Source organism: Polypterus senegalus, chromosome 2, assembly GCF_016835505.1.
Source record: "Polypterus senegalus isolate Bchr_013 chromosome 2, ASM1683550v1, whole genome shotgun sequence".
NCBI lineage: Eukaryota > Metazoa > Chordata > Cladistia > Polypteriformes > Polypteridae > Polypterus > Polypterus senegalus.
In genome coordinates this window covers 135239709-135265390 of record NC_053155.1, presented here as the reverse complement: position 1 = coordinate 135265390, position 25682 = coordinate 135239709, and the positions used below count along the sequence as shown (strand labels likewise).

General features: G+C 36.3%; 2 protein-coding genes across 6 annotated transcripts in view; both read left to right on the top strand.

The window, feature by feature from the left end:
* The window catches only part of ercc5 (excision repair cross-complementation group 5), a 56803-nt gene extending 46368 nt beyond the window's left edge, over nucleotides 1-10435 (top strand). For 4 of the 5 annotated variants that reach the window (XM_039744677.1, XM_039744675.1, XM_039744676.1 and 1 more), the window contains 3 exons: nucleotides 992-1076; nucleotides 3597-4149; nucleotides 5607-5779. In XM_039744677.1, coding sequence (XP_039600611.1) covers nucleotides 992-1076; nucleotides 3597-4149; nucleotides 5607-5671 — 703 coding nt within the window. In that variant the 3' untranslated portion in view covers nucleotides 5672-5779. Of the gene's footprint in view, nucleotides 1-991; nucleotides 1077-3596; nucleotides 4150-5606; nucleotides 5780-10354 lie in introns of those variants that run through there. The other variant, XM_039744679.1, reaches the window with a different exon arrangement.
* Nucleotides 10436-10479: 44 nt separating this feature from the next.
* The window catches only part of mettl21e (methyltransferase like 21e), a 28338-nt gene continuing 13135 nt past the window's right edge, over nucleotides 10480-25682 (top strand). Inside the window, exons 1-2 of the mRNA XM_039744683.1 lie at nucleotides 10480-10559; nucleotides 12502-12567. Coding sequence (XP_039600617.1) covers nucleotides 12534-12567 — 34 coding nt within the window. The 5' untranslated portion in view covers nucleotides 10480-10559; nucleotides 12502-12533. The remainder of the gene's footprint in view (nucleotides 10560-12501; nucleotides 12568-25682) is intronic.

The window sequence follows — 25682 nt, the reverse complement described above, 5'->3', positions numbered from 1 at the left end:
TTTGTCGTGTATTTTCAACTTTAATCCTTCAAAATCTAGGAACAGTATATTAATATTTACTTATTTAAAAAAAAAATACAAAATAGATTTTTCTATAAATGTATCAAGCAGGTACTTGGGCCTACGGTGGTATAAAATGCAGGTGCGGTCACTAAAATTAAATTCCCCAGGAAGTAAAATTTAGGCCCAAAACCAATGCATAAAAACTCTCTGAACAGTTTGTAAAAACCCACTGGCCATGTCCAATTCATATCCATGTTATACTTTAACTATTTAATTCATTTTACAGTATCAAATAGCATTGAACATGCCATAATATCAGAGGTTGAGCATGAGAAGTGTGCTCTAACACCAAGTCACCTTTTCCCTTCTGTTAGAATGTGTTATCTATGATCTATTAATGTTTTAATGAATATTTATTCACAAGTGTTGCAGCAAAAATTGAAAGTAATTTACCTTTAAATTCAGCATTTCAGTTTTGGACTGTAGAAACATTATTAATACACTCTTATGGGTTGTATCTTAAATGTTGCAGACATGTTTATAAAATCAAAAAATAACATGGCATTCTAATAGCTTTATGGTACTTGTAAAAATGTGACTCCTACTTCACATTATGTTATAAATATTAAACCTTATTAACTTTTCTTGCTTAACTGGATTTTTGTCTTTGTGTTTTAACCTTTTAAGCATTGCTTTAATGGCTGCTCTATGTGATAAAAATAAACTGTTTCTTGAACTGCAAAATTCCCAAGTCAAGGTTATTTGCAACTTTCTATTTAACCTGTTTTTTATTTTATTAAAATAGTAACTTCTTTGCTAAATTTTTAAACTGATGAAACAATATAGTTAATTTGACTAGGTATTTAATGTAATATGCATGAATGGATTTTAAATGACATTAAATAATTGAAAAGGTGCATGTGAAGCAGTACTGTTTTGCAACATTTTTTTTTATACATTTTAAATATTTCCTTAATATTATTTTCAAATTTTGTGGGAGTCGATTTGGCTGGAGTGGGAAAAAAACAGATGACATTTTGTTGCCTGTGATGAAACAGCTCAACGCTCATCAGGTTTGTAATAAAATTCACACTCTGTGTATCCTTTACCTGTAAATAGGCTTAGATTTAAAGGTTAACAAAAAGACGTTCTTAAGTTATTAGACATCCCTTTTAAAACTTTATTTGAGGTGTTACACTACCTACCTTTTATCTTACAGCACAGTTTTAATTTCTTGTTAGTTTTTGTTCTGAGATTCTCATTTATAGTTTGTTGGTATGGTATTCAGTCAGGCATTATCTTTTCTTTTATATTTAAACACACTAATTATAGTAGCTTATTACTAGCACAAGGACTGCACACAGGCTTTCTCAGGATTAACACGGTTTTATTTGTTTGAACATAGAATAGGAAATTTAATTAAGAATGTAGCATTGTTTTGTTTCAAATACAGATAATAATTGTTAACTAATAAGTACTTAATTGTCCTACATAATTTCTAAACATAAACGACTAAGGCTTATTGTATAATAAATAGAAGTTTTGACATCCACCATAACAGATACTGTATGTAAAAGTATGTAAAAGAGGACCCTGTGTTGCTGTTTTTATTTATTTATTTATTTTTATTTAATCTTTTTATACTATGACAATTTAACTCAACTGGAATGAGTTTGAAAATTAAGGCAGAAGTATAATATGCTGTAAGTGACTATTCAGTATATCAAGCTCATTTTCCTAGCTAATATTCAAGTTATACCAATCTCATATCTGTGTATATTTAAAAGATTTTTAAAAGGATTCCACTTCAACTACGAGACTCGGTGGTTTGTACTAGATTCCCCTGATATTTTGTATAAAGTGTTTCCTGGTTTCTGTCTGAAATACAGTAACCACACTGAACCATAACTGCTATCCTTGAGTACTTAATTCACTATTAAATTAAAAGAGTTTTGCTGCATTAGCTTTTTTAACCTCCGTAGTGTTGAGTTTACTCCTGGGAAACATGAGTCAAGTTTGAATTTTTTTTTTCCTCAAAAAAAAAGTTATTACAAGTAACAGAAACATGTACATATCAAATAGTCAACATAAGTACAGTACGAAAGGTAATGCAGATTTAGTAGACATGCTTTGTGTGATGTTTTGGAACCGTCACCAACGTACACATCAATATTGCCATTGGGACAGTAGAAGCGTGTTTAATTGCAAACTTAAAATATTTTTTCCTGTTGCTTGTGCATGAGAGGGTAGAACATCACTGCCTGAACTGCATGATTAATGCACCTGTTGTGTTATTGTAGGCGACCACAACACAAGGCTTAGGACCATTTCCCCTGACACAAACAACAGTTACTGCGTTGTAAATGATGTTGTGGGGGTATCTTAATTGCAATTAGTTTGTCTTTTTGCCACGCACCTGCTTGTACATTGAACCTTCAAGCGACAGAGTTCACAAGATATATCATGCCGGTTTGGTTGTATAGTGCCATATGCTTCAGTTTCACTATCAGTGAGTGTCTGTTGACTAATTCACACTGTCATCACTATCAACTGATTCAACTGATGTTTCAGTTTGTTCTAAAACTGGCTTTACAACTTTTTTTTTATATGCCTCTATGTTTTGGTTTTAAGACCCTGCCCCACTCACGAATATTGATGAGTTACTTAGGAATGGCAAAACGTATAGAAATATATTTATAGATTTTTGCAGTTTATTTTATCCACTAGATGACAGCAGAATGACATCACAAGAGGTATTCAAGCTTAAAACTGTGAAAGTGGATCATTACATGTCACCCCAAGTGGGACTTGGGGAAAACTAGTTACAAAAGAGTCCCAAGCCCAAGTCATGCTCAGGATTAATGTCAAGGATGTTAAAGTTAAAAACTTGAATTATATCATCACACATCTTTTTATTTTCAGCATAAAAGAAGTAAAGATGCCTTATGCTGTTGGAATAGGATGTAATGGTGTGTCCTGGAATGCATTTTATTGCTGTTCTCTACTGATCTGTAATTATTTTCACCCATTTGTATTGGTATTGCATTTTTATACATTTTAAATGGGTTTAATATAGATATGCATATTAGGAAAATTGGTCATTCTAAATAGACCCCAAATGAGTGTTAATGTATGCCTGAGTGGACTCTGGGGTGGACTAGCATCCTGACTAGGCTTGGTCCCTTCCTTTCCTCCTTTAAATTTCCAGCATAGGCTTCAGCCCCAAATTATGACAACTATGTCATAATTTGTCATGTTATCTTTTATAGGCCACATATTCTACATGTGTGTGCTGAAATTAAATGTTAATAAATAATTTTGTTGTGTATGGTACACAGCCGTATTATTTAATATATACTGTATATAAATCATATTACCATAAAAAAATCAGATAACCTGAAAACTGTCTTTCCTGGTTGTCTGTTATTGAGGTATCATTTTTTCATTTGAGAGAATAATTTTTTGTGGTCATTATATGATGCTTTTCCAATTTTTCATTTTTCTAACATACAGGCTTGTTGATCCAGTCTGATTTTGGTCTTGGTCCACTGGACACTCAATTTGTATATATAATATATTTTTTTTAATTTCAGACCCAGCTGCGCATTGACTCTTTCTTTAGGCTGGAACAGCATGAGAAGCAAGCTATTAAAAGTCAACGTTTGCGCAGAGCAGTCACTTGCCTTAAAAGAAAAAAATGGGAAGGCAAGGTTGATGATGATGATGAGGAGGAGGAGGGTTATGAGCAAACAGAGAAGGCAAATAAGTCTGCCATCATAGAATGTTGCAGCAAAACTGAAGTCAAAAGAAAAGATAGAAAAACAAAGGAGAAAAAATCATCTTTAAATCTCATGAATGAAAAGATCATAAATCCTGAAGAAAATACATTGTTTGGTGGTGGATTCCTAGTTTCTTCTTCTCAAGATGTAGGTGTGGATAACTGTGAGGGACAAGTATCCGAACCTGTCAAGTATCCTCAAGGTTCTTCATTTATTAGAGGAGATTCAGTAACAACCAAAAGACACAATAACATGAACATAGTCCATGATACCCCCAAAACAGTCAGCAGCAGTTCCAGTGATGATACAGATGAAGATCGTGAACTTCATTTAGTCTCTGCAAAACCAGTTTTCACCAACCAAAGAGGTAAAGCAAGAAGAGGTAGAGGACAAAAAAAAAGAAAAACTTAAAATCAGTTTGATTTTTTTTTTTCCTGTACTTCATACATTTGTAAACAGTTTTGATTGTGCAGACCTTTATTAGATTGTATGATGTGTGAACTCTCCTGTATGTTTTTAAACTTATGAGTCATTTTTATTCATCATTCAACATAAACTTAATTTCATATGATTGATATGTTTAGGGATCAAGTTCTGTATTTCATCTCCACAGGAGGATAAATGTGTATGTATACTTTTGTATTTTCCATAAGTCTATGAAATACATGAACTGGAGCCATGAAATTGACCTAAATAAACATTAACTTAATAGTCTCTGTTTTTTGTTTCTGATATTTGTTTTAAGTTTAGCAAAATCTGCTTCTAGATGAGGATATTTTAATACATCACACTTCAACTCTGCAGTATGCATTTTACATTATAGTAATAAGAACAGGAATTTTATGAGCATAGAAAGCAAAATAATTTTTACTAATGTACTGTGTATGTGCAACTTTGTAATCAAAATAGAGCCATTCTTTTATACCATTTGTATGTACAGGGTCCCTTGTTTTATTTGAATCTCGGTTTACAGTTACATAATAAACACAGCATGCTCTCTTTAAAATTAAAAGCAACTATTTCTGTTTAAATAATGAATACATACTGGTTCATCTTACTTCATTTGCTATCATGCAGCCCTCACCAGCACAAATAGTGTAGCAATTGAATTGTAAAAATATACCTTAAACACCATTTACTTTTATATAAGTGTGTCTGCATCTACGTTATCACAAATAAAGAGACATAGGGTTGGTATTTATCGGAAATGTGGGGTGTTTTTTTTTTTTTAATCAAAAAAAAAAATCTCATCTATTGTAGTGAGAAGTCAAGCAAAATGACAGTTTTTATTGGCTAACTAAAAAGATTACAATATGCAAGCTTTCAATGCAACTCATGCCCCATCTTCATGCAAGGTGGTCTGTTGTTAAACCCGTCAATTTACTGATCTGCTAAATCCAAATTAGGCTTATTGGGAGCCATAGCCTAACTGGTACAAAGTAATTCAGGGCAGGGCAGTTATGGTCTCTTTGTCTCTATTAGACAGTTTAAACATGCAGATTAACCTGTGTGTTTTTGACTTGAGGAGAAGCACAGAGTTTAAACAAGAGTTTAGCTTATGCAGGATGGAAACCATTAAGTGCTCAAATTTTAATGTCAAATGGAAATATCAAATCAATTTTAAATAATCATTATATGATTAAACTGTTATTACATCCATTGGCTCATCCTTTTTTCAAAATTTTTTGCATCTCAAGTAAACTATTGAAGAAGAAAACAAAAATCTGTATGAACCATGCTGTGTAAATTGATATTCTAATAATAATTTATTTTTATTTAATTAAAAAAAAATGTTAGTAACATTCTCATTTTTTTGTCCTGCAGTGCAAATGTCTAATACTACATCAACTAAAAAGCCAACGGACATCAGCAATGTATGTCAGATTTGATTAGCCGACAGCAGCTGCCTCTAGACTAGATTTATTTTGAAATATTTCCAGCGAATACTGTTGAATCCTGGGATTAAATTAATCTTTCCACTATGTATCCCATCATCCATTTTATAAAGGCAAGTGTGATATATTGCCAGAGTTCAGGGATTTTTAGCTTAAAGAGCTTTGCCATAAGTGGTTAAGTGAAAAACATTTTCCATTTTTAAGTAGATAGATGTTTTAAATATTAGAACAGCACAAAGTTTATGATAGCAGGAAAAAAGATAAGAATTATTATTAAAAATTAAACTATTTAAATTAGAAAGGAAGCTACCTGTAGAATGTTTTGAAGACTGGAGTCTTGTTCACTGGTAAAAGCTACAACATACAATATTTTCATTCTCTAACAAAGAAAAAGATTATGAACAGTACTCTTAGCCTAATTACATGAAAATTGGCATACAGATCATTTTAAGATGTGAAGTAATAAATAATTACAGAATCAGACCTAAGCACCAATATATTAATCTAGGTGAGACTCCATGTTTGGGGGTCATTAAAAAAAAATGGCCAAAACTCTCAATGTGGGTGATTCCAGAAGCTATGAATTGCTTTAGAAAGTCACACTGATGCCATATTATGTCATCAGCCCCTAATGCATGTAAGTAGTAGTATGTAGTTGGTGTTACACATTATCTCATGCATCTCTTTCAAAGGTATGTCTAAAACACAGTTAGCCATAGATGATTGTAAATATTTACAGAACATCATAGCAGTGTTGCGTCAGTCATGGTCTTGTTGGATTGTGTGTTTGCCACTAAAATCATTTACTGGGAGGCTTGACCTCCTAGATAAATTATTGTGAGATGCAACTACTAACAGAAATGACTGGCTGTAATGGGCAGTAGTGTGTTCTACGCTATGATATGCGCTATCCAAGCGTTATGCCGTTTTAAGTTCAAGTTTATAGATGTGTACAGTGAAATTATTTCTTGCATGCCTGACCAACATGCATTACATTGCTACTCTCCAGTACCATGATCAGCAAGTACCTCTATTCCAGTGTGGATCTTACCTTGAAACCACACTTTCTAAGGAGGAATGATGTCTGGATTGCACCACCACTGCATCGTTTGCACATATAACTGCAGAGGCATCAGCATCAATTGAAAAGCAGTACTCATAATTGAAAGAGAACTAATGCTAACACTGGTAGCCTAGTATGCTCAATCCTAACACCAGTCGGCACACAGTCAGTGATGCCATAATGCCCATAGTAGTCATGTTAGTCACTCACCTAAATCATTACCTGGCGTTCATAGAGGGCAATATACTGTGTTAATGTAGATGATAAAATGAATTGATATATGCAATGTGACTACATATCAAAAGATAAGATCAAAGCAACATTACTGGAAAATTAACATATACACCTTTGAATGGGTTTTCTTCCCGGGTCCTCCCTGTGTGGAGTTTGCATGTTCTCCCCGTGTCTGCATGGGTTTCCTCCCACAATCCAAAGACATGCAGGTTAGGTGCATTGGCTTTACTAACTTGTCCCTAGTGTGTGTGTCCTGCAGTGGGCTGGCACCCTGCACAGGATTGGTTTTTTTGCCTAGATCATAACTAGTAGTCTATCCTCGGCTATAGTTCCTCGTGCTTTCAAACACACAGTTGTACATCCAATCTTGAAAAAACCTGATCTTGACCCTGCCGTTCTCTCTAATCTTCGTCCAATCTCCAAACTACCTTTCTTGTCAAAAATACTCGAAAAAGTAGTTTATGAGCAATTAACTCATCACCTACAGGACCATCAGGTAATGGACCTTTTTCAGTCAGGCTTTAGGCCCAAACACAGCACAGAAACCGTGCATTTACGTGTCCTAAATGACGTCCTTTTAGCATTGGACTCAGGACTCCACGTGATTATGGTTCTTCTCGACTTATCTGCTGCCTTCGACACAATCGACCACGACATCATGATTTACCGATTCGAATCCTGGGCTGGTGTATCTGGCTTAGTCCTCGAATGGTTCAGGTCATATTTCTGCAACAGAACTCTTAGAGTCATGCTAGACGATTTTTCATCTGAATCAGTCCCACTCCCATGTGGGGTCCCTCAGGGTTCCATTTTAGGGCCACTACTTTTTTCAATTCATATCCTGCCTTTAGGTGCAATTTTTAGAAAACTTGCAATTTCATATCACCTATATGCTGACGACTGCCAAATTTATTTCTCCCTCAAGCCAACTGACTCCACCAAACCTCTCTTCGACTGTCTATCTGACATTAAGGACTGGCTGGCTGTAAACTTCCTTCACCTGAACGATTTAAAAATCGAGGTCATTGTTTTTAGTCCCGACTGCAAACAGACCCCACCCCTTGGCCTCGACTCTCTTCCCATTCCAGTAACTTCGTCTGTTTCCAATCTTGGAATCAAAATGGATACGGTCCTGAAAATGGATGCTCAAGTCAACAGCACAGTAAAATCCTGCTTTTTCCATCTTAGGCGAATCGCCAAACTCAAGCCTCTTCTGTCTAACCACCTCCTGGAATCAGTAATCCATGCATTCATTACGTCCCAGCTCGACTACTCTTAATTCCTGCCTATATGGTATCAGTAAAGCCACTCTTTTTAGACTCCAACTGGCTCAAAATGCGGCTGCAAGGCTTCTAAGTGGAAGCAGCAGAAGCCAACACATTACACCAATTTTAAAAACCCTACACTGGCTACCGGTTAGATTCAGAATCGATTTTAAGATACTCCTCCTAACCTATAAGGCATTAAACGGTCTAGCCCCCGCCTATTTGAGTGTCTTGCTTCATCGTCACAATCCTCTTCGTGTTCTTAGATCCGCAGATCAGTTGCTCCTAACCGTTCCCAAGGCACGTTTTAAAGCTCGTGGTGAAAGGGCTTTTTCCGTCTGTGCACCCAGGCTCTGGAACTCCCTACCTTTAGTGGTTAGAAAAGCCACCTCAGTTGCCTCATTTAAATTATGCCTAAAAACACACTTCTTCACATTGGCTTTTACTTCTTAACCTGTCTCATTTCCACTTGTTTCTTCCTATTTCCCTATTTTATTGGGTCCTCTGGCCTGTTTTTAGTATCTCTGTTTTAATTTCTCTCTTAATGTTTGTGTTAAATATTTTGTTTTAGTCTTGCTTCTTTTTAACTGTACAGCGCTTCGGTCAGTTGTAATGCTGTGTTTTTAAGCGCTCAACAAATAAAAATGGTATGGGTATGATAATATATGTGCAAACCAATCCATTTACTTACTAGGACGTGCTGATTCTTGCCCATTTTCACACAAATCAGACTGCTGCTTCTGGGAGCATCTTTTTCTACTGCAAAGTGTATTTGATGTTACATTGTTGTGTGTATATCTGTGCATTTAATAATTCTAGGGACCAGGTGGGGTTTTTCACCAACTAAAACACAAAGTCTTTCAATGAAATTTTAATCGTAAATATCAGGGATGCTGACAGGCATATTAAAGGGTTTATCTCGATCAGTTACAAGAGATGAGTCCTCCTTAAATGTGCCCACAGAGGACATTTAAGTCATCTTTTTAGCTCAAGCTCATTTCCAAGTTTCTTTGATCAACAAAAAAGCAGTCTCTTATTTTATACTTGCCCGACAAAGTTTTCTTTCCTTTTGACAGCTGGAACTGAACTGACATTTACTCTTCCTTCTCCTCCATTAAAGTGCTCCTTCATCATGTAACTGGAAGAAGCAGCACTCTGATTCTTGGTCTTTACTGTTCTGTGCTGCACAGCCTCCCTGCAGCTTCTGTCTCCCTTCTGTAGTGTGTCATTTTTTTCTAGACACTTCTAATCCCCTCCGTATAGCAGAGAAGAACATGCCTGAGGCATCTCTAAGTTTTTCATCTTTTCACCAGTGGCTTTCCTTCTGCTTTCAATCAGTCCTCATGAGCAGGTAGGGTGAACTAGACCTTGTATGTTGGTAGGAGCATAATTATACTGAAATGTACTTCTATATTTAATTTACAGTATTAATAATTAAAGTAATTTTTAAAAAGAACAGCACAACTTCACACTTTTCATCCATTGTCTGAACCTGCTTTTTCCAGTGTGTGTCAAGGGGAGGTGAAACTATCCCAGGATACTGAGCGTAAAGCAGGAACCAGTGCTAGGCTGGATGCTACTTCATCACTGGACAGACACAGACCTACACACACTCTCATAATCACTTGTAGTCACCAATTTAAAACACATCTGTAGAATGTGAGAGGCGTGTGGAGAACATGTAAACCTCACACTGGTAGTGAGCTGGCTGTGATGTAACTCCGAACTCGAGCTAATGGAGAGCAGGGCTAACCACTACTTCACTCTGCCACTACTACTTCAAGCTGTGTATTTTAAAAATTACAAGAAAAAAGGCATTTAAGAAAGTGAAATGTTCAATCTCTGTGTACTCTATGTAGAAGTAAACTAAGTCACGAGGAACGCATTTGGTATCTAATTGATGCACTACCAATCTGTTCAAGCCACTTTTTTCATATAAAATAATAAAACAACATTTCAGGCCTTGTTTATATATATATTTTTTTACTGGAGTAGACTCCAGAACTATGATGCAATGAATGGAACTTTAATTAATCCTCTTCTAATGTGTGAAATTCCAGCCTCTGGAACGATGGTGTAATTGTCTAAATGTTCTTCTTATGTGTTGTCTTTCAGTTACATTTTATGATCTGTCCAAGCTGTAAATATATTGCAGCGTGGCCTAGATGTGTCACAGTGCAGCTGTCAAGATCTGTTAACTTAAGTCATGCATTTCTGGGTTGGCACAACCGTTAAACCTGTGTGGACAGCAATCAAGGCACTGCAGTGAGAACCATCGCAGAACGGGGAAAAAGTAATAAACAGTTCAGCATATCTTCAGGTATGTTAATTTATTAGCAGAGAATGTAAGACAAACTGAAAGCAGGCATGTTCAAATCAGGTTTAGAAATGTTCATTTGGTAATGTTGAATGAGCACTTTCCTATCACTGTATCTCAAGTAACATTTTATAAATAAACCAAGACCCATCAGTTGCTTAAGGGACTCTTTCAGTTTCAAATGAAAGCTAAAAAGCGATTAAGACACTGTTTAGTGCATAGATGAGCTGCTTAGTTTTCTAAATGTATTCATTCCTACAAAGCAGATAAATCGCTGGTTATTGTAAGTTTTTCAGCACAGCATAGGTTAAGAGCAAAAGCAGCCACCTCTAGAAAAAAAGTGGCTACTCTTTCCTAATATTAAAAAAAATAAAATTGGATTTTGTAAACATCAATTCTCCAACTGATTTTAAAAGGCAAATTGTATCTTCTTTAATTTAATATGATTTGACCTGTGAAATTAACCAGTCTAATCAATAGGAGTTGTGACATAAACTGCATAAAGATAAGTTCATTTGTCTATGCAAGTACGCCTTTTCAACTTATTTCTTTAAAGGATAATGGGAATCTGGGGCCTGTCCTAGCAGCATTACTGTACTCTCATAGCAGGGACCTCTCCCTAATGATACATCAGAGTGGCATAAAACACATTTATTGACATACCCATAACCACAGATAGTGGGATATAGGAAAATGCTGGAGTAGCTGTAGAAAACCCACTCATATTAAATTTGGGTCCCTGAAGTTACAATGTAAAACAATGAAACACTTTACTGCCCTTTTCAATTTTTATGTGTGCTCTAAATGATCTTTTTCAGCTTTAAACCATATTTAAGGCCTTTCCTGCAGCACACTCTCTCATTGGTCATCACCAGGAAGACTGCAGATATTTATTTAGCCAATGATCTCTCTGGTTTTAGGTCCAGTTACTATTGCCTAACTCTTTTTTCCCTTTAAAACCAATGACTTATCTATTGATTTGAGGCAAATAGCATACAGAAATTAGCAAGCCAGTTAAACACACTTTAAGGGCAGAGTACGGTGCCAAATATTATGCCAGGCGTGAGTACTCAACGTGGCTCAGTGTTCTCCATCTGCCTTTAAATTTCCATCTACTCTTTTCGAATAGCCTTCTGACAAAAGGAGATGTGACCGTTTTTCGAGGACAGAAACTGTAACACACAGGTCTCTATATAGACTGCGGATTGTTAAAACCAGAGGGCTTAAGCCTTTATTGTAGACAAACAAGACTTGCCAGGAGTCATTAAAAAGATAATAATTCAACTGGAACCAGATCACTAAGACTGAGAATCGAATTGAGGCATGGAAAGTTATGAGACATTACCAGATAATCGGAACCAAAATTACTCAACCAATATTGGTTTACATTTCAAATCCGTAACCTTGGACAAAAGACTAATGGCGCAACTCTGGACTTTATAAGCAAGGTGTTGTGATGGTCTCTAGCAACCAAAGAATGTATCTTAGTTACCAATGAACCATTAAAATTATAAAATGGCAGCATCATGCCATTTAAGAAAAAACAGAAAAAGTTTAATCTTTTTTCAAACAAACATGTTAAATAAAAACACACACATAAAGATGAAGCTTGTAAACATCAAGTCCTACAAACAGAAAAAAATGAGAACACTGTGGTTTTCCAGTTCTTAACACCCAAAAGGTTCATTAGGATATCTAAACATCTACTGGGGTTCAAGATATTAGAAAATATTTCTTCACAATGAGGATTGTGGATAAATAAAAAGTTAACTGTGAATAAAGTTGGATGGGGCCTTGTGATCTCCATTCTATATTGTTTTCAATGCATTCACTTTGGATTCATTATTTGCCTTCACTTACTTTGCTATTGGCTTTTCAGACTAAAACTGTCTTACTTACTCCATTTCATTGTAACGGCTGATTTTTGTTTGCTTTCTCACTGTAGATAATCAAAGCAAAACATCACTGATAGCTGGGATGACATCCTCATGGAAGCTTTCATCAGCACAAGGTAACCACTGTTCCTGTCCAGACAATCCCGAATGCTTACTAGCAACAGGGTGACCTTTGGGATTAGTCTGTGTGTGTTTTCTGCTATAAAAAGTAGCTGGTAAAACTGATTACGTCTAAGACACTGCCATTTTAAAATAACTAGTGAACTTTCTTCAGGTTTTCTTGCATTTGATGTCAGTCTTCTTAGAACGAACTTCACTGTCAAAAATTCTTCTCTTTGTATGATTTTCTTAACGCATTTCATGTCAGTTAGGCAAAGGATTTCAGTCTAGGTTGCACATTAAAATGTGTCAAACTGCTCAAGCAAACCTGGAGTCATAGCCACAAGGCTGCATGAGTGTTTGCCAAGAATTGCATAATGGGATTTCTGTATTATAGGATAAAGAACAAACAGCTTTATGAGACAGTATTGGAGTCCCTAAGATAGTGGTATCTGACAGAATGTCAACCAAACATGCAGGGACCTAATGATCTCTAGTACAGGAATACCACGGAAAAGAAAATGACAAATTACAGTCTGGATTTCACCCTATGTTCCATGTACATCATGTTTTCAGTACTGCTTCATTGCTTAAGGAAAATGCATCCATTTGCTAACTGGGAAGTGATCATTAAGTGTGCAGTACATTAGTGGGGCTAGTGGGCATCTGTTTTAACAGCTTCTTGCATTGAATGAAGTATTTATTTTATAATCGGTCCAGTTTCTCAGCATTTATCAATTGCTAACCTTATAAAATAGATAAACAGACAATCAATTATCTGTGTTTCTTTCAAATTAACTTAAGCATAGACTTCATTTATCAGACTCTTTTATGATTAATTTACTTGTATTAATGTTAGGGTGTCTTGCATATGTAGTAAGATACAATCTTTTGTCTAAAGCATAAGTACATTCCCAAGAATCATGCTAGGTCTTAACTTGAAAAATTGTTGTAATTCATTTCTTTAGATATACTGGCTTTGATGTTGTTCACATATTTTTGTAAATTTCCAATCAAATTTGGCCTACGCTGCATGCAATTCAGGAGCCACTGATGTAATATGTGATGTTTAGACCACCATTTTTTCATCCTGTAGCACACCTGAGCAGAGTGCAATTTCTGTCATTACAACAACAACAACATTTATTTATATAGCACATTTTCATACAAAAAGTAGTTCAAAGTGCTTTACATACTGAAGAAAAGAAAGAATAAAAGACAAAATAAGAAATTAAAATAAGACAACATTAGTTAAATAGAAAGAGATTAAAGTCCGATGGCCAAGGTGGACAGAAAAACAGAAAAAAAAACTCCAGACAGCTGGAGAAAAAAAAAAAATCTGCAAGGGTTCCAGGCCACGGGACCACCCAGTCCCCTCTGGGCATTCTACCTAACATAAATGAAATAGTCCTCTAGGATTGTCACGGAGTCACTTGATGTTAATGGTCATACAGACTTCTGGCTTTTAATCTATCCATCATTGTTGGAACATCACAGTGCTTAGAGTAGATGGTGGTGGCGCAAGAGAGAGTAGGGGTTAGTACAGATTTTAGAGCCACCATGAATAGTTATTATAATGAGTTGGAGATGTAGAGTATCAGGATTTTGATTTCAGTGACATTATGAGAAAGCCATGTTAAAGTAATGTGTTTTCAGCAGTTTTTTAAAGTGCTCTACTGTATCAGCCTGGCGAATTCCTATTGGCAGGCTATTCCAGATTTTAGGTGCATAGCAGCAGAAGGCCGCCTCACCACTTCTTTTAAGTTTTGTTCTTGGAATTCTAAGGAGACACTCATTTGAGGATCTGAGGTTATGATTTGGAATATAAGGTGTCAGACATTCCGATATATAAGATGGGGCGAGATTATTTAAGGCTTTATAAACCATAAGCAGAATTTTAAGGTCAATCCTGAATGACACAGGCAACCAGTGCAGTGACATCAAAACTGGAGAAATGTGTTCTGATTTTCTTTTCCTAGTTAGGATTCTAGCAGCTGCATTCTGCACTTGTTGCAAGTGATTTATGTCTTTTTTGGGTAGTCCTGAGAGGAGTGCGTTACAGTAATCTAGTAGACTGAAAACAAACGCGTGAACTAATTTCTCAGCATCTTTCAGCGATATAAGCGGTCTAACTTTACTTATGTTTCTTAAGTGAAAAAATGCTGTCCTAGTGATCCGATTAATATGTGATTTAAAATTCAGATTACAGTCAACAATCACCCCTAAGCTTTTTACCTCCGTCTTGACCTTTAATCCTAATGTATCCAGTTTATTTCTAATAGCCTCATTGAATCCATTATTGCCAATCACTAAGATTTCAGTTTTCTCTTTATTTAACTTGAGAAAATTACTATTCATCCATTCTGAGATACAAGTCAGACATTCTGTTAGTGAATCAATAGAATCAGGGTCATCAGGAGCTATTGATAAGTACAGCTGTGTGTCATCAGCATAGCTGTGGTAGCTCACGTTGTGCCCTGAGATAATCTGACCTAACGGAAGCATGTAGATTGAGAAGAGCAGCGGACCCAGGATAGAGCCTTGTGGAACACCATATCGGATATCATGTGTCTTCGAGTTGTAATTACCACAACTAACAAAGAATTTTCTCCCTGTCAGGTAGGTTTCAAACCAATTTAAGACACTGCCAGAGAGGCCCACCCATTGACTAAGGCGATTTCTAAGAATGTTGTGATCAATGGTGTCAAATGCAGCACTCAGATCTAAGAGGATGAGAACAGATAAATGGCCTCTGTCTGCATTTACCCGCAAGTCATTTACTACTTTAACGAGTGCAGTTTCTGTGCTGTGATTTGTTCTAAAACCCAACTGAAATTTATCAAGAATAGCGTGTTTATTGAGGTGGTCATTTAACTGCATAATGACTGCCTTCTCCAGAACTTTACTTAAGAAAGGCAGGTTAGAGATGGGTCTAAAATTTTCAAGAGCCGAGGGGTCAAGATTATGTTTCTTAAGTAGGGGTTTAACTACAGCAGTCTTAAGACAGTCTGGGAAGACTCTCATATCTAATGACGAATTTACTATGTCAAGAATATTGTCAATTAGCACGTCTGATATTTCTTTGAAAGGTGCCTTTTGCAAAACATTTTCTTTTTTCACCCAAAAATAAGACATCTTGCATTTCTAAATGATAATCTTTGAAAAGTTGGCAAACAAGTATGGAGCAGAGCAAGGCTAAGTAGGAACAACTAAGTTATTGTGGTTCCAATAGTTTGTAATCCGAGCTGCAGCTTTTATCTTATTATTTCTCTGACACACAATCTGTTAAATGTTGTGCATATACTGCATAATTCACCAGTTTCTTATAAATATTGCATTTGTTTATTTAATTTTGGTTAAAACTAAGCAGATTATTTTAAAAGCCACCTGTACTGCTGATGTAGGTTTTAATGAGAATTTACATGTATTCAAAAGACGTAGTTTATAGCAATTTTACTTGTACAAACTGCATAAAATGGCATGTATAAATACAGTCTGTGTACCAATAATTTAATCATCAATTTTTTGCAGATTGCAATAAGTGGTTTTCACAGCAAGCAAGCATACATTTTTTTGTTTTAACTCAGTTAATGTTAGCCACAGGTATAGTTGTGTTTGACTGCCTAAATGGTTTTAAATGAGAGGATTATGTTTACAGGATCAAATTAGAACTAATTATTGCTTTGATTTGAAAATAATAGATAAAATGAATAAGATCATTTATAACTGAAAATTAAGCATTTGCAGCCAAATGAACCATCTCATGAAAAAATATTTGGAATATTCATCAGTACATTAAATTGCTTGCAGAAGACGTTTCAGTTTTGTGATGGATTAGGGGCCTTCGCCCCCTGCTGGCTTTACTTGCCAACCCCCCCGGCCTGTGCTACGCACCAACCACTTTGCATCTCTGCCACTCGCATATGTGGACTTCGCTTTCACCAAACAACAAATCTTTTAATTTTGGCAGATATGCCTCTTCATTGGGAAGAAACACTTCTTTTCCATGATGGCAACATGAATTAGACGATGTACAAGTCTCTGACTTAAAGTTTAAATCTGAACAATATATTCAATCTCTATTTGCTGTTCTGTTATTTCACCGAGTAACAATTTCCATTTGTTTGTGCTAATTACTATCATTTTTTGAGACTTTCGAATTTTAGTACTTTCATTATCTCTAACCTGCTCTGCATGTGTATCGTGCCAACATTTTTGAATTCTTCTACTTTGTCATCTACTCTTTGCCTTTTATTTCTGGTCACAGCCGTGGTTAAATCTCTTGGCAAAGTCTCATCTTGTGGGACATGAAAGTATCTCTCTGAAAAAGTCACGTCTCATCCCAGGCTAAAAAGTCTTGTTTTGTTCCAGGATTTTTTTTTATTATAATAGAGAGACATGTTTTATTTGATAATAAATATTGCAGTATGCAATGGGATTTTGAGATATACACTTTTGATATCAAGTTGAATGATACAAAATGCTATGAGTGAAACATTTTAAATTAAGGACTACTTTTTTTTTAACTTTATTTTTACTTATGTTACATCTTTTTTAAATGACTTTGATTTAAACTAAACAATGGCTGTTGGATATTGGCTTATTGATTGCTATTCTGCAGTGAATGTGATGCATCCTCGAGTTGACATTGGTGTTGGAATTCAAACTGGTTGTGAAGAATTTTGAATACTATTTCTAGTTAGGCAAAAGTGTCTTTAGATTAGATTAGATAACTCCCATGGGGAAATTCAAAAGCATACAGCAGCAGAAACATAAAAATCAAGAATACAGACTCACAGAATAGATAATACATCTAATCAATCAACCGATAAATAATTAAAGAAATGAATAAAAAATAAACTTAACAAGTACATTGGGTGGAAACATTGAATTGCCTGATAGTAGTGGGCAGGAAGACCCCCAGAGGTGCTTCTTAGCACACTGTGGTAGAATGAGCCTGTGGCAAAAAGTGCTCCGAGAGAGCGCCTCGTGGAGGGGACATTTAATGATGGCATTCGAATTTGCCACTATCCTCTTTTCCATAATAGCTTCCAGTGTATGCAGGGTTCGCAATGATAAGATTGTTCAAGCATTGCACCTCTTTTGAATACATGTTGCTACCCCGTGAGACCAGGGTGTAGAACAATACACTGGCTAGTATGACTCGTAAAATATTTGCAGAAGTTTGCTGCACACATCAAAAGACCTGAGGCTCCTTAGCAAGCACATTCTGCTCTGGCCCTTCTTGTACAGTGCCACTGTGATCTCAGGCTAGTCTATTTTGTTCTTTATATAATCCTCCAGGTACTTGTAGCTCTGCACAATTTCCATGTATTTCCCTTGAATGATGCTGTTAGGACCTCTCACTTTTGTCGCTTGACTATATTTCCATTTTAGTTTTGTTGCTAACTTTTTGGTCTTTTGATACAACCAACGCCACTTCTCTGACCATCCTTTTCCTTAAGCAGTTGTATTTGTTCTGTCATCCCCTGGTCATCTAACTAAAATTCTCCTTTGTTTAAACCAAATTGCACTTGTTCACAGGATATATATAGTGCTGTGCTCTATTGAATTTAAGTAATTATTGCACTATATTCTCACATAGATAATATCCAGTTTATTTGAAGAAATCTCTCTATTATAAAAGAAAATCTTAGAAAGGAAAACCTGGGAGACGAGATGTGATCTTCTTGGAAGTTCTCGGAAGACACTTAAAAGAACCGCGAGACGAAAGAGATTGGCCACGGAGCGTCTTGTGGGAACCATAAACATGAGACTTGGTGCCAAGAGATTGTCCCAGGACCGTCTCGCGGGGACGTGGAACATGAGATTCTTGCAAGACACACCCTACTTACAACCAATATCAAATAAGACCTTGGGCAGCAATACACTCAGTCGTGTAAAGTAACGTAGCACACACAGATCCTGTGCTCTCAGCTCATTTAAAGCATATAAGGACAATACGTTCTACATGAAATGCCAACGAGTAAGCAAAGATGAAAGAGGAGCGCAGAGAAAAGCGTTGGAGAGAAAAAAATGCAGATAAGAGATTATGAAAGCAGTGGAATTCGAAAGGCTCAAATAAACCATGCCGCGATACACATGCAGAGAAAGGTACAGAATATGAAAGTAGTAAAATTAGAAAGTATTTCAACCAGCCAGGTTGAAACCTTTATTTTTAAGTGACTGTTAGGTCCAATTGAGGGAGGGCGGAGTACAGCACGGAAGACTGACAGTGGGGTATTGATTGATGCGGTAAGGGGGGGAGGGGGTTGGAGAGGGTGCTAGAAGGTTGTGTTTGGGATTACAAAGTCGCCGGTTGTTCAAGTAAAACATTTGCAAGATTTTACTATGTCAGTCTGGTTTTTTTCTCTTTCATGCCAAACGCGGAGGTTGCTACAGCAGTGGTTCTCAACCTGTGGGGCAGGCCCCCCTGGGGGGGCGTGAAGATGTGGAAAAAAAGAGACTAAAAAATAATTACTCGGTGTAATAATGGAAAGACGAATAGAGATTGAATACATGACACAGGTGATATGTCAGAAGTATGGAAATATTGTAAGGTTTTATAGTTTAAGTCAGAGACCTGTAGATCGTCTAATTCGTGTTGCCATCAGGGAAAAGTAGTGTTTCTACACAATCAGGAGGTGTAACCAAGAGAATTAAAAGATTTGATGTTTGGGGAAAGTAATATCCACAAACAGTCAGTCATTTCCCAACCCGCTATATCGGTATACAGGGTCACGGGGGGTCTGCTAGAGCCAATCCCAGCCAGCACAGGGCGCAAGTCAGAAACAAACCCAGGGCAGGGCGTCAGTGCACCGCATAATCCACAAACACTACAGGCAAAATATACAAGTTTACAATAATCTTTTCTCCTTTGCATCATTTAATGTACAAAACATAGATTTACACAATAATGGACCATACGCTATAAGAATCTGTGGTCCCGCAACAATTAAAGCTACGACAAGTTTAATTTAAAAGAAAACACAATTTGGTCAGGTGTATATTTATGATCACGGGGAAGCAATGCAAATTTTAACAGGCGACAAGAAAGGTAATGTATATATTCCGCAAATAACATTAGACACCAAAGGAGATCATGATATGCCATTCGTATTAAAATGTTTACAGTTTACCGTGAGAATAGCTTTTGCTATGACAATTAACAAATCACAGGGACAAACATTAGAAAAAGTTGGATTATTTATTAGAGAAAAAGAAACAATATTCACTCATGGGCAGTTATATGTTGCGTTGTCACAATGCATCTCCAAAAACGGAATCAAAATTCAATGCGATCTTGAAGAAAAGGTAATTCCAAATATTGTTTTACTGAAGCTTTCAAGTTAAAGTGCAAATAATGAAATTGAAACAATTTCAAAGAAAAAAAAAGCTTTTAAAATTGTATATTTGATTAACCAAACACAGGGGTTGGCGAGCGAAACAATCAGGGAGTGGAGCCCCCTAGTTCTATTAAAAATACTTTGTGGTGTAAGTTATTGTTCTGAGCAAAAAGGTTCCAATTAAAGTACTTATCTTTTGTTTTCCCAGTGAAGGTGGCATATAAAGAACACTAAAGAGAAAAAAAAATCTTCTCATGGTGTATTATTCATGCAGCAAATGCAGTGTTTCATAGTTTGGCATTGTTGCTGCCTTGTAAATGTAAATTCTCTTCTGCCCCTGTTACGTAAGGAATGTGTACCCTGGTCTGTCACGGCTCCCACAACACTTGGCAGCCATTGTGCATTGCTTCTTGCATACTGTTCAGAATGTGTTGAAATGCAGCACATTCTAACTGTCAGCTTGTAAATGTGTTATGCCCTGTCCTTAATAATTGGAAATCTGCTGGCGATGAGTGTTTACCTTTGCCATGAAATATGGCAGAAGGTGTAAATAATTCTGAAAAAATGAAGACCCACTTTTGAAAGATTAAGCCACTGAATGCAGCAAAGCAATTACTTTTTCTAACATTCAACACAGAAAAGCTGTACATTCAGGCAATTTAAAAATACATTCTTTGATGGTTCCAAAGCTAGTACTGCATGCTGAAAGAAATCTGAACAGAGGCCACACAGCTCACAAAACAAAATGAAACCATGTCTAAGGGAGCCCAAGGAAAGGAGAAAATGCTATCAGATCATGTTTGAATACTGGAATCACATACATGACTTGACTTGATAAATACTCTCATCTTCAAAGGAGAGAAATTAATTATTTCTACCTAATGTACACTAGAGATGTTGTCATACTTTCAGACCAGTCAGGTGCGCATCTGACATGTATGAGGCAGCCATAGTTATTTTAAAGACAAAGCTATTGCTAAAAATTCATTTTGTACTAAACGGATTACAGAAGTAGAAACTGTATATGAAGCATGACTCCTAAATCCTTTAATGCCTGCAGTAATTTGCATTAATCTCATCCTAGAACTGGCAACTAGACCAGCATTTTTCAAGATTTTTTTTCCTGCTGTATGTAACCTCTGGCATATGCGACTTTTGGTTCACAGTGGAACCGTAAATTTTGGCAGTGTGTAAAGCCAACTACATTTCCTAAAGAAGACCCCTGATTACAGATTAACATTAACTTTCTTCAGGATCCCTCCAAGACAACTCTGGGAGACCCTGAAGTGAACTAAAAATACGTTCTTAGTACCTTTTGGTTTGATAATAATCAAGTTCCAGTTTGATTCAATATACAAGAGAAGGTTCCAAATGGAAGTCTCAGGTTAATTTAACCTTTCACTAGAATCTGTTCATTTTTTACCTAAGTTCTGAAAAAACATAACCTTTGCATCTTATTAAGATACATTTCCTGAAATTAAAAAATAATTCAAGTAATTAATATGGTCACTGAATGTTTCTGCAGCTATTATACATTATTATATCTCAGGACACAGGGTTCAGCCAAAGACAATTGTTACACTTAACCTGTTTCTGGGCTTTCTTGTGGTTTGTGAGTAGGCGTCTGGTTCTGCAGTCCCAAGGAAAAGGTAAAATTGAATTGAAACACAATGAACTATGTACAAGTTCAGTGTCTTCAGTTTAAGACAGGGATTTTTTAAATATGATTTCATCTATGTATGATCTAATACAATCCAGTTAGATGACTTGGAGAAACTCAGGCTAAATTGGGTCTGTCTTCTTGTACATCTTACATTTCTCAGGCTGCTTTAATTTAATGGGTTGTGCACATGTTTTTAAAATGGTTAACTGTAACCAGCTAACCCCACTGAATTTGCTTCGCCTCTAGTTAAGCAAATTATGGAAGTCTTCAGAAATTTTGCCCAACTCAACAAAAATATTTTTCCCCAATGGGGAAAGAGAAACTAAACTAGTTTTTGAGTGGATTTTAATGGTGCAGTGGTCTTTTAAGTGTCCCTGATGGCTAGTGAAAAATGTGCCACCTACAGTGGTGCTTGAAAGTTTGTGAACCCTTTAGAATTTTCTATATTTCTGCATAAATATGACCTAAAACATCATCAGATTTTCACTCAAGTCCTGAAAGTAGATAAAGAGAAACCAGTTAAACAAATGAGACGAAAATATTATACTTGATCATTTATTTATTAAGGAAAATGATAGAATATTACATATTTGTGAGTGGCAAAAGTATGTGAACCATTGCTTTCAGTATCTGGTGTGACCTCCCATTTGCAGCAATAACTGCAACTAAACGTTTCCGGTAACTTTTGATCATTCCTGCACACCGGCTTGGAGGAATTTTAGCCCATTCCTCCGTACAGAACAGCTTCAACTCTGGGATGTTGGTGGGTTTCCTCACATTAACTGCTCGCTTCAGGTCCTTCCACAACATTTCGATAGGATTAAGGTCAGGACTTTGACTTGGCCATTCCAAAACATTAACTTTATTCTTCTTTTAACCAGTCTTTGTTAGAACGACTTATGTGCTTAGGGTTGTTGTCTTGCTGCATGACCCACCTTCTCTTGAGATTCAGTTCATGGACAGATGTCCCGACATTTTCCTTTAGAATTCTCTTATATAATTCAGAATTCATTGTTCCATCAATTAAGGCAAGCCATCCTGGCCCAGATGCAGCAAAACAGGCCCAAACCATGATACTACCACCACCATTTTTCACAGATGGGATAAGGTTCTTATGCTGGAATGCAGTGTTTTCCTTTCTCCAAACATAACGCTTTTCATTTAAACCAAAAAGTTCTATTTTGGTCTCATCCGTCCACATAACATTCTTCCAATAGCCTTCTGGTTTGTCCATGTGATCTTTAGCAAACTGCAGACGAGCAGCAATGTTTTTTTTGGAGAGCAGTGGCTTTCTCCTTGCAACCCTGCCATGCACACCATTGTTGTTCAGTGTTCTCCTGATGGTGGACTCATGAACATGAACATTAGCCAATGTAAGAGAGGCCTTGAGTTGCTTAGAAGTTACCCTGGGGTCCTTTGTGACCTCACCAACTATTACACACCTTGCTCTTGGAGTGATCTTTGTTGGTCGACCACTCCTGGGGAGGGTAACAATGATCTTGAATTTCCTCCATTTGTACACAATCTGTCTGACTGTGGATTGGTGGAGTCCAAACTCTTTAGAGATGGTTTTGTAACCTTTTCCAGCCTGATGAGCATCAACAACTCTTTTTCTGAGGTCCTCAGAAATGGCCTTTGTTCGTGCCATGATACACTTTCACAAACATGTGTTGTGAACAGCAGACTTTGATAGATCCCTGTTCTTTAAATAACACAGGGTGTCCTCTCACACCTGATTGTCATCCCATTGATTGAAAACACCTGACTCTAATTTCACCTTCAAACTAACTGCTAATCCTAGAGGTTCACATACTTTTGCCACTCACAAATATGTAATATTCGATCATTTTCCTTAATAAATAAATGATCAAGTATAATATTTTTGTCTCATTTGTTAAACTGGTTTCTCTTTATCTACTTTTAGGACTTGAGTGAAAATCTGATGATGTTTTAGATCATATTTATGCAGAAATATAGAAAATTCAAAAGGGTTCACAAACTTTCAAGCATAACTGTATGCTGGAATGATTATAGTGGGCAAAAGTGTGACTTGCACTGTGAGGCAGCCATGCTAACCAGTGTGCCTCCCTGAGATAAAATTAATAGAGTTAAATATCAGAACTGTAAATGTTATTCCGGACAGGAAGCATGATGTCACTGTGCACCCCCAAAAACACACAGATTGGATAGCTGGTATTCATCTCTTTCAAACTTAAAATAAGAGTTTTTTTTTTCCTCAGTACTTTTGCTCATTCACTGCTGCTAATACCAAATAAGCAAAATGCTAAAGCATGTGGATTTTTCACTCCATTCTGCTTTCTTCGGCTGCACAGGACTCTGGGTAATACTGCCAAATGGGTAGGCTGACATATTCCACACAGGTCACATACAAGTCCATACAAAAAGACATTACCTATAAGACACAAAAACCCTGACACACTTCTGGTTTTCTTCTGCATACATGTTTTCTGTTTAAATGTACTTTACTTGTAAGTTTTTCACTAATTTTCCCTCCACCGGAATCAATGTTATATACTTGGGTTGTCCCATCCAACACTGTGATCCAGCTCTCTCAAACTGGCCTTGCAAAGCATCATGGGGCACTGGGAAAAACATTTGTCTAAGCCAGCCACATTATGGATTTCCAAGAAAACATTAGCTGAACAAGAACACCGCAGATTCATTGCTTTAGTGAAATTCTTTGGTCAGTATTAGTGGTTAAGTATCTTTTTTTGTTGGTTTAATCTGTTTTTTTTGCAAGAGGTAAGAAAGTCCCTATGTATTGATTGTTGGACCCCATTACGTTTTGAGAATGCTGTGCCATTCAAATTGCAAATAGCTGTTATCTGGGATTGAGAACTGACAGAAGTATGTATTTTGCCATCCAAAGAAAGAGTAATGTGAGCTTAAATCTAACAAATGTCTTATTGGCCCCAAAATGTAAAGTTAAAAAGGCTAATCCCAGTACACATGTGAGAGAGGTGAAAGAGCTTAACGTTATTATAACTTTATAGTGGACAAACTTGGAAATCTGGCCAAAATGGGGAAGGAAAAAGAAAGGTTTTTATTTAGTGTCATTGTGTTAGTTTCTATGTTCATTCCTTCTCTCTGCGTACATTGTATTCTCCTCCATTTTATATATTATGCAGAGTATAATTGGAAAAACAATGAAAACTAGAAATTGCTAATTGAATTCATCCAGCTCTATAATTTACATTCCATGTAGCAGGAAAATCACTCTTGGTGTATACGTCTTGAACATGGCTGCAGGCACATCTGTTTTAAAAGACAAGACAAAGACAATTGTAATGTATGGTTGAAGACTCCGGTTACCCACAGAATGACATAGGTAAAAATATTTACATACTGTACATGAAGATAGTTTATCAGGATGGCAATGCTCAATAAATATGTCCCTGTTGCTTAAAATAAATCTGTTAAAGTTCAGTGTACACTGTGGTTTATGCAGAGAGAGAGAGAGAGACAAATTAAATGTCATAATTAAGCTTGTATTTCTGAGTACAATTTGCCAAAATCTTGAAGTCACCGGAATAATGTACTTTTCCATTTCATAACAGCAATTTTGTACCAATCAGTGCTTTGTTGTTCTGTATCTTCTGTTTTAAAGTTTATACTTTATACACTTAGATAATTTATACTTTGTATATTCCCTCAACAACATCAGTCCTTCAATGTGCTCCTATTAATAATTTGTGAAGCTATTTTTGTCAGCAAACAAGATTACACCAGGGTTTTGTAGCTTGCTTATTAAATCCTCCTGACAAGTATGGTTACCAAATTGTAATTAAATAAATGGAGTATTTAATAACAGTGCCATGCTCCTCAATTTGCACTTGCTGTGGTGATTAAGATAGACATGTCATTTGTAATCTGTTTTCAAATATCTCAGTATATACAGTATTTGTAATCTTTCTAAGCCTCAGGCTGTGACAAGCAGGTAATAAAATGGATAAATAATGAATATATGTAATTATATGGACTTTATGTCCTTTCACTTTCCACAAACAATTGTCCCATTTAGGATTTACTGAGCCCCAGGTAATATCAAAGTGGGCAACACTCAAAGAACAGCATACAAACACTGAATGAAATTCAAAATTCA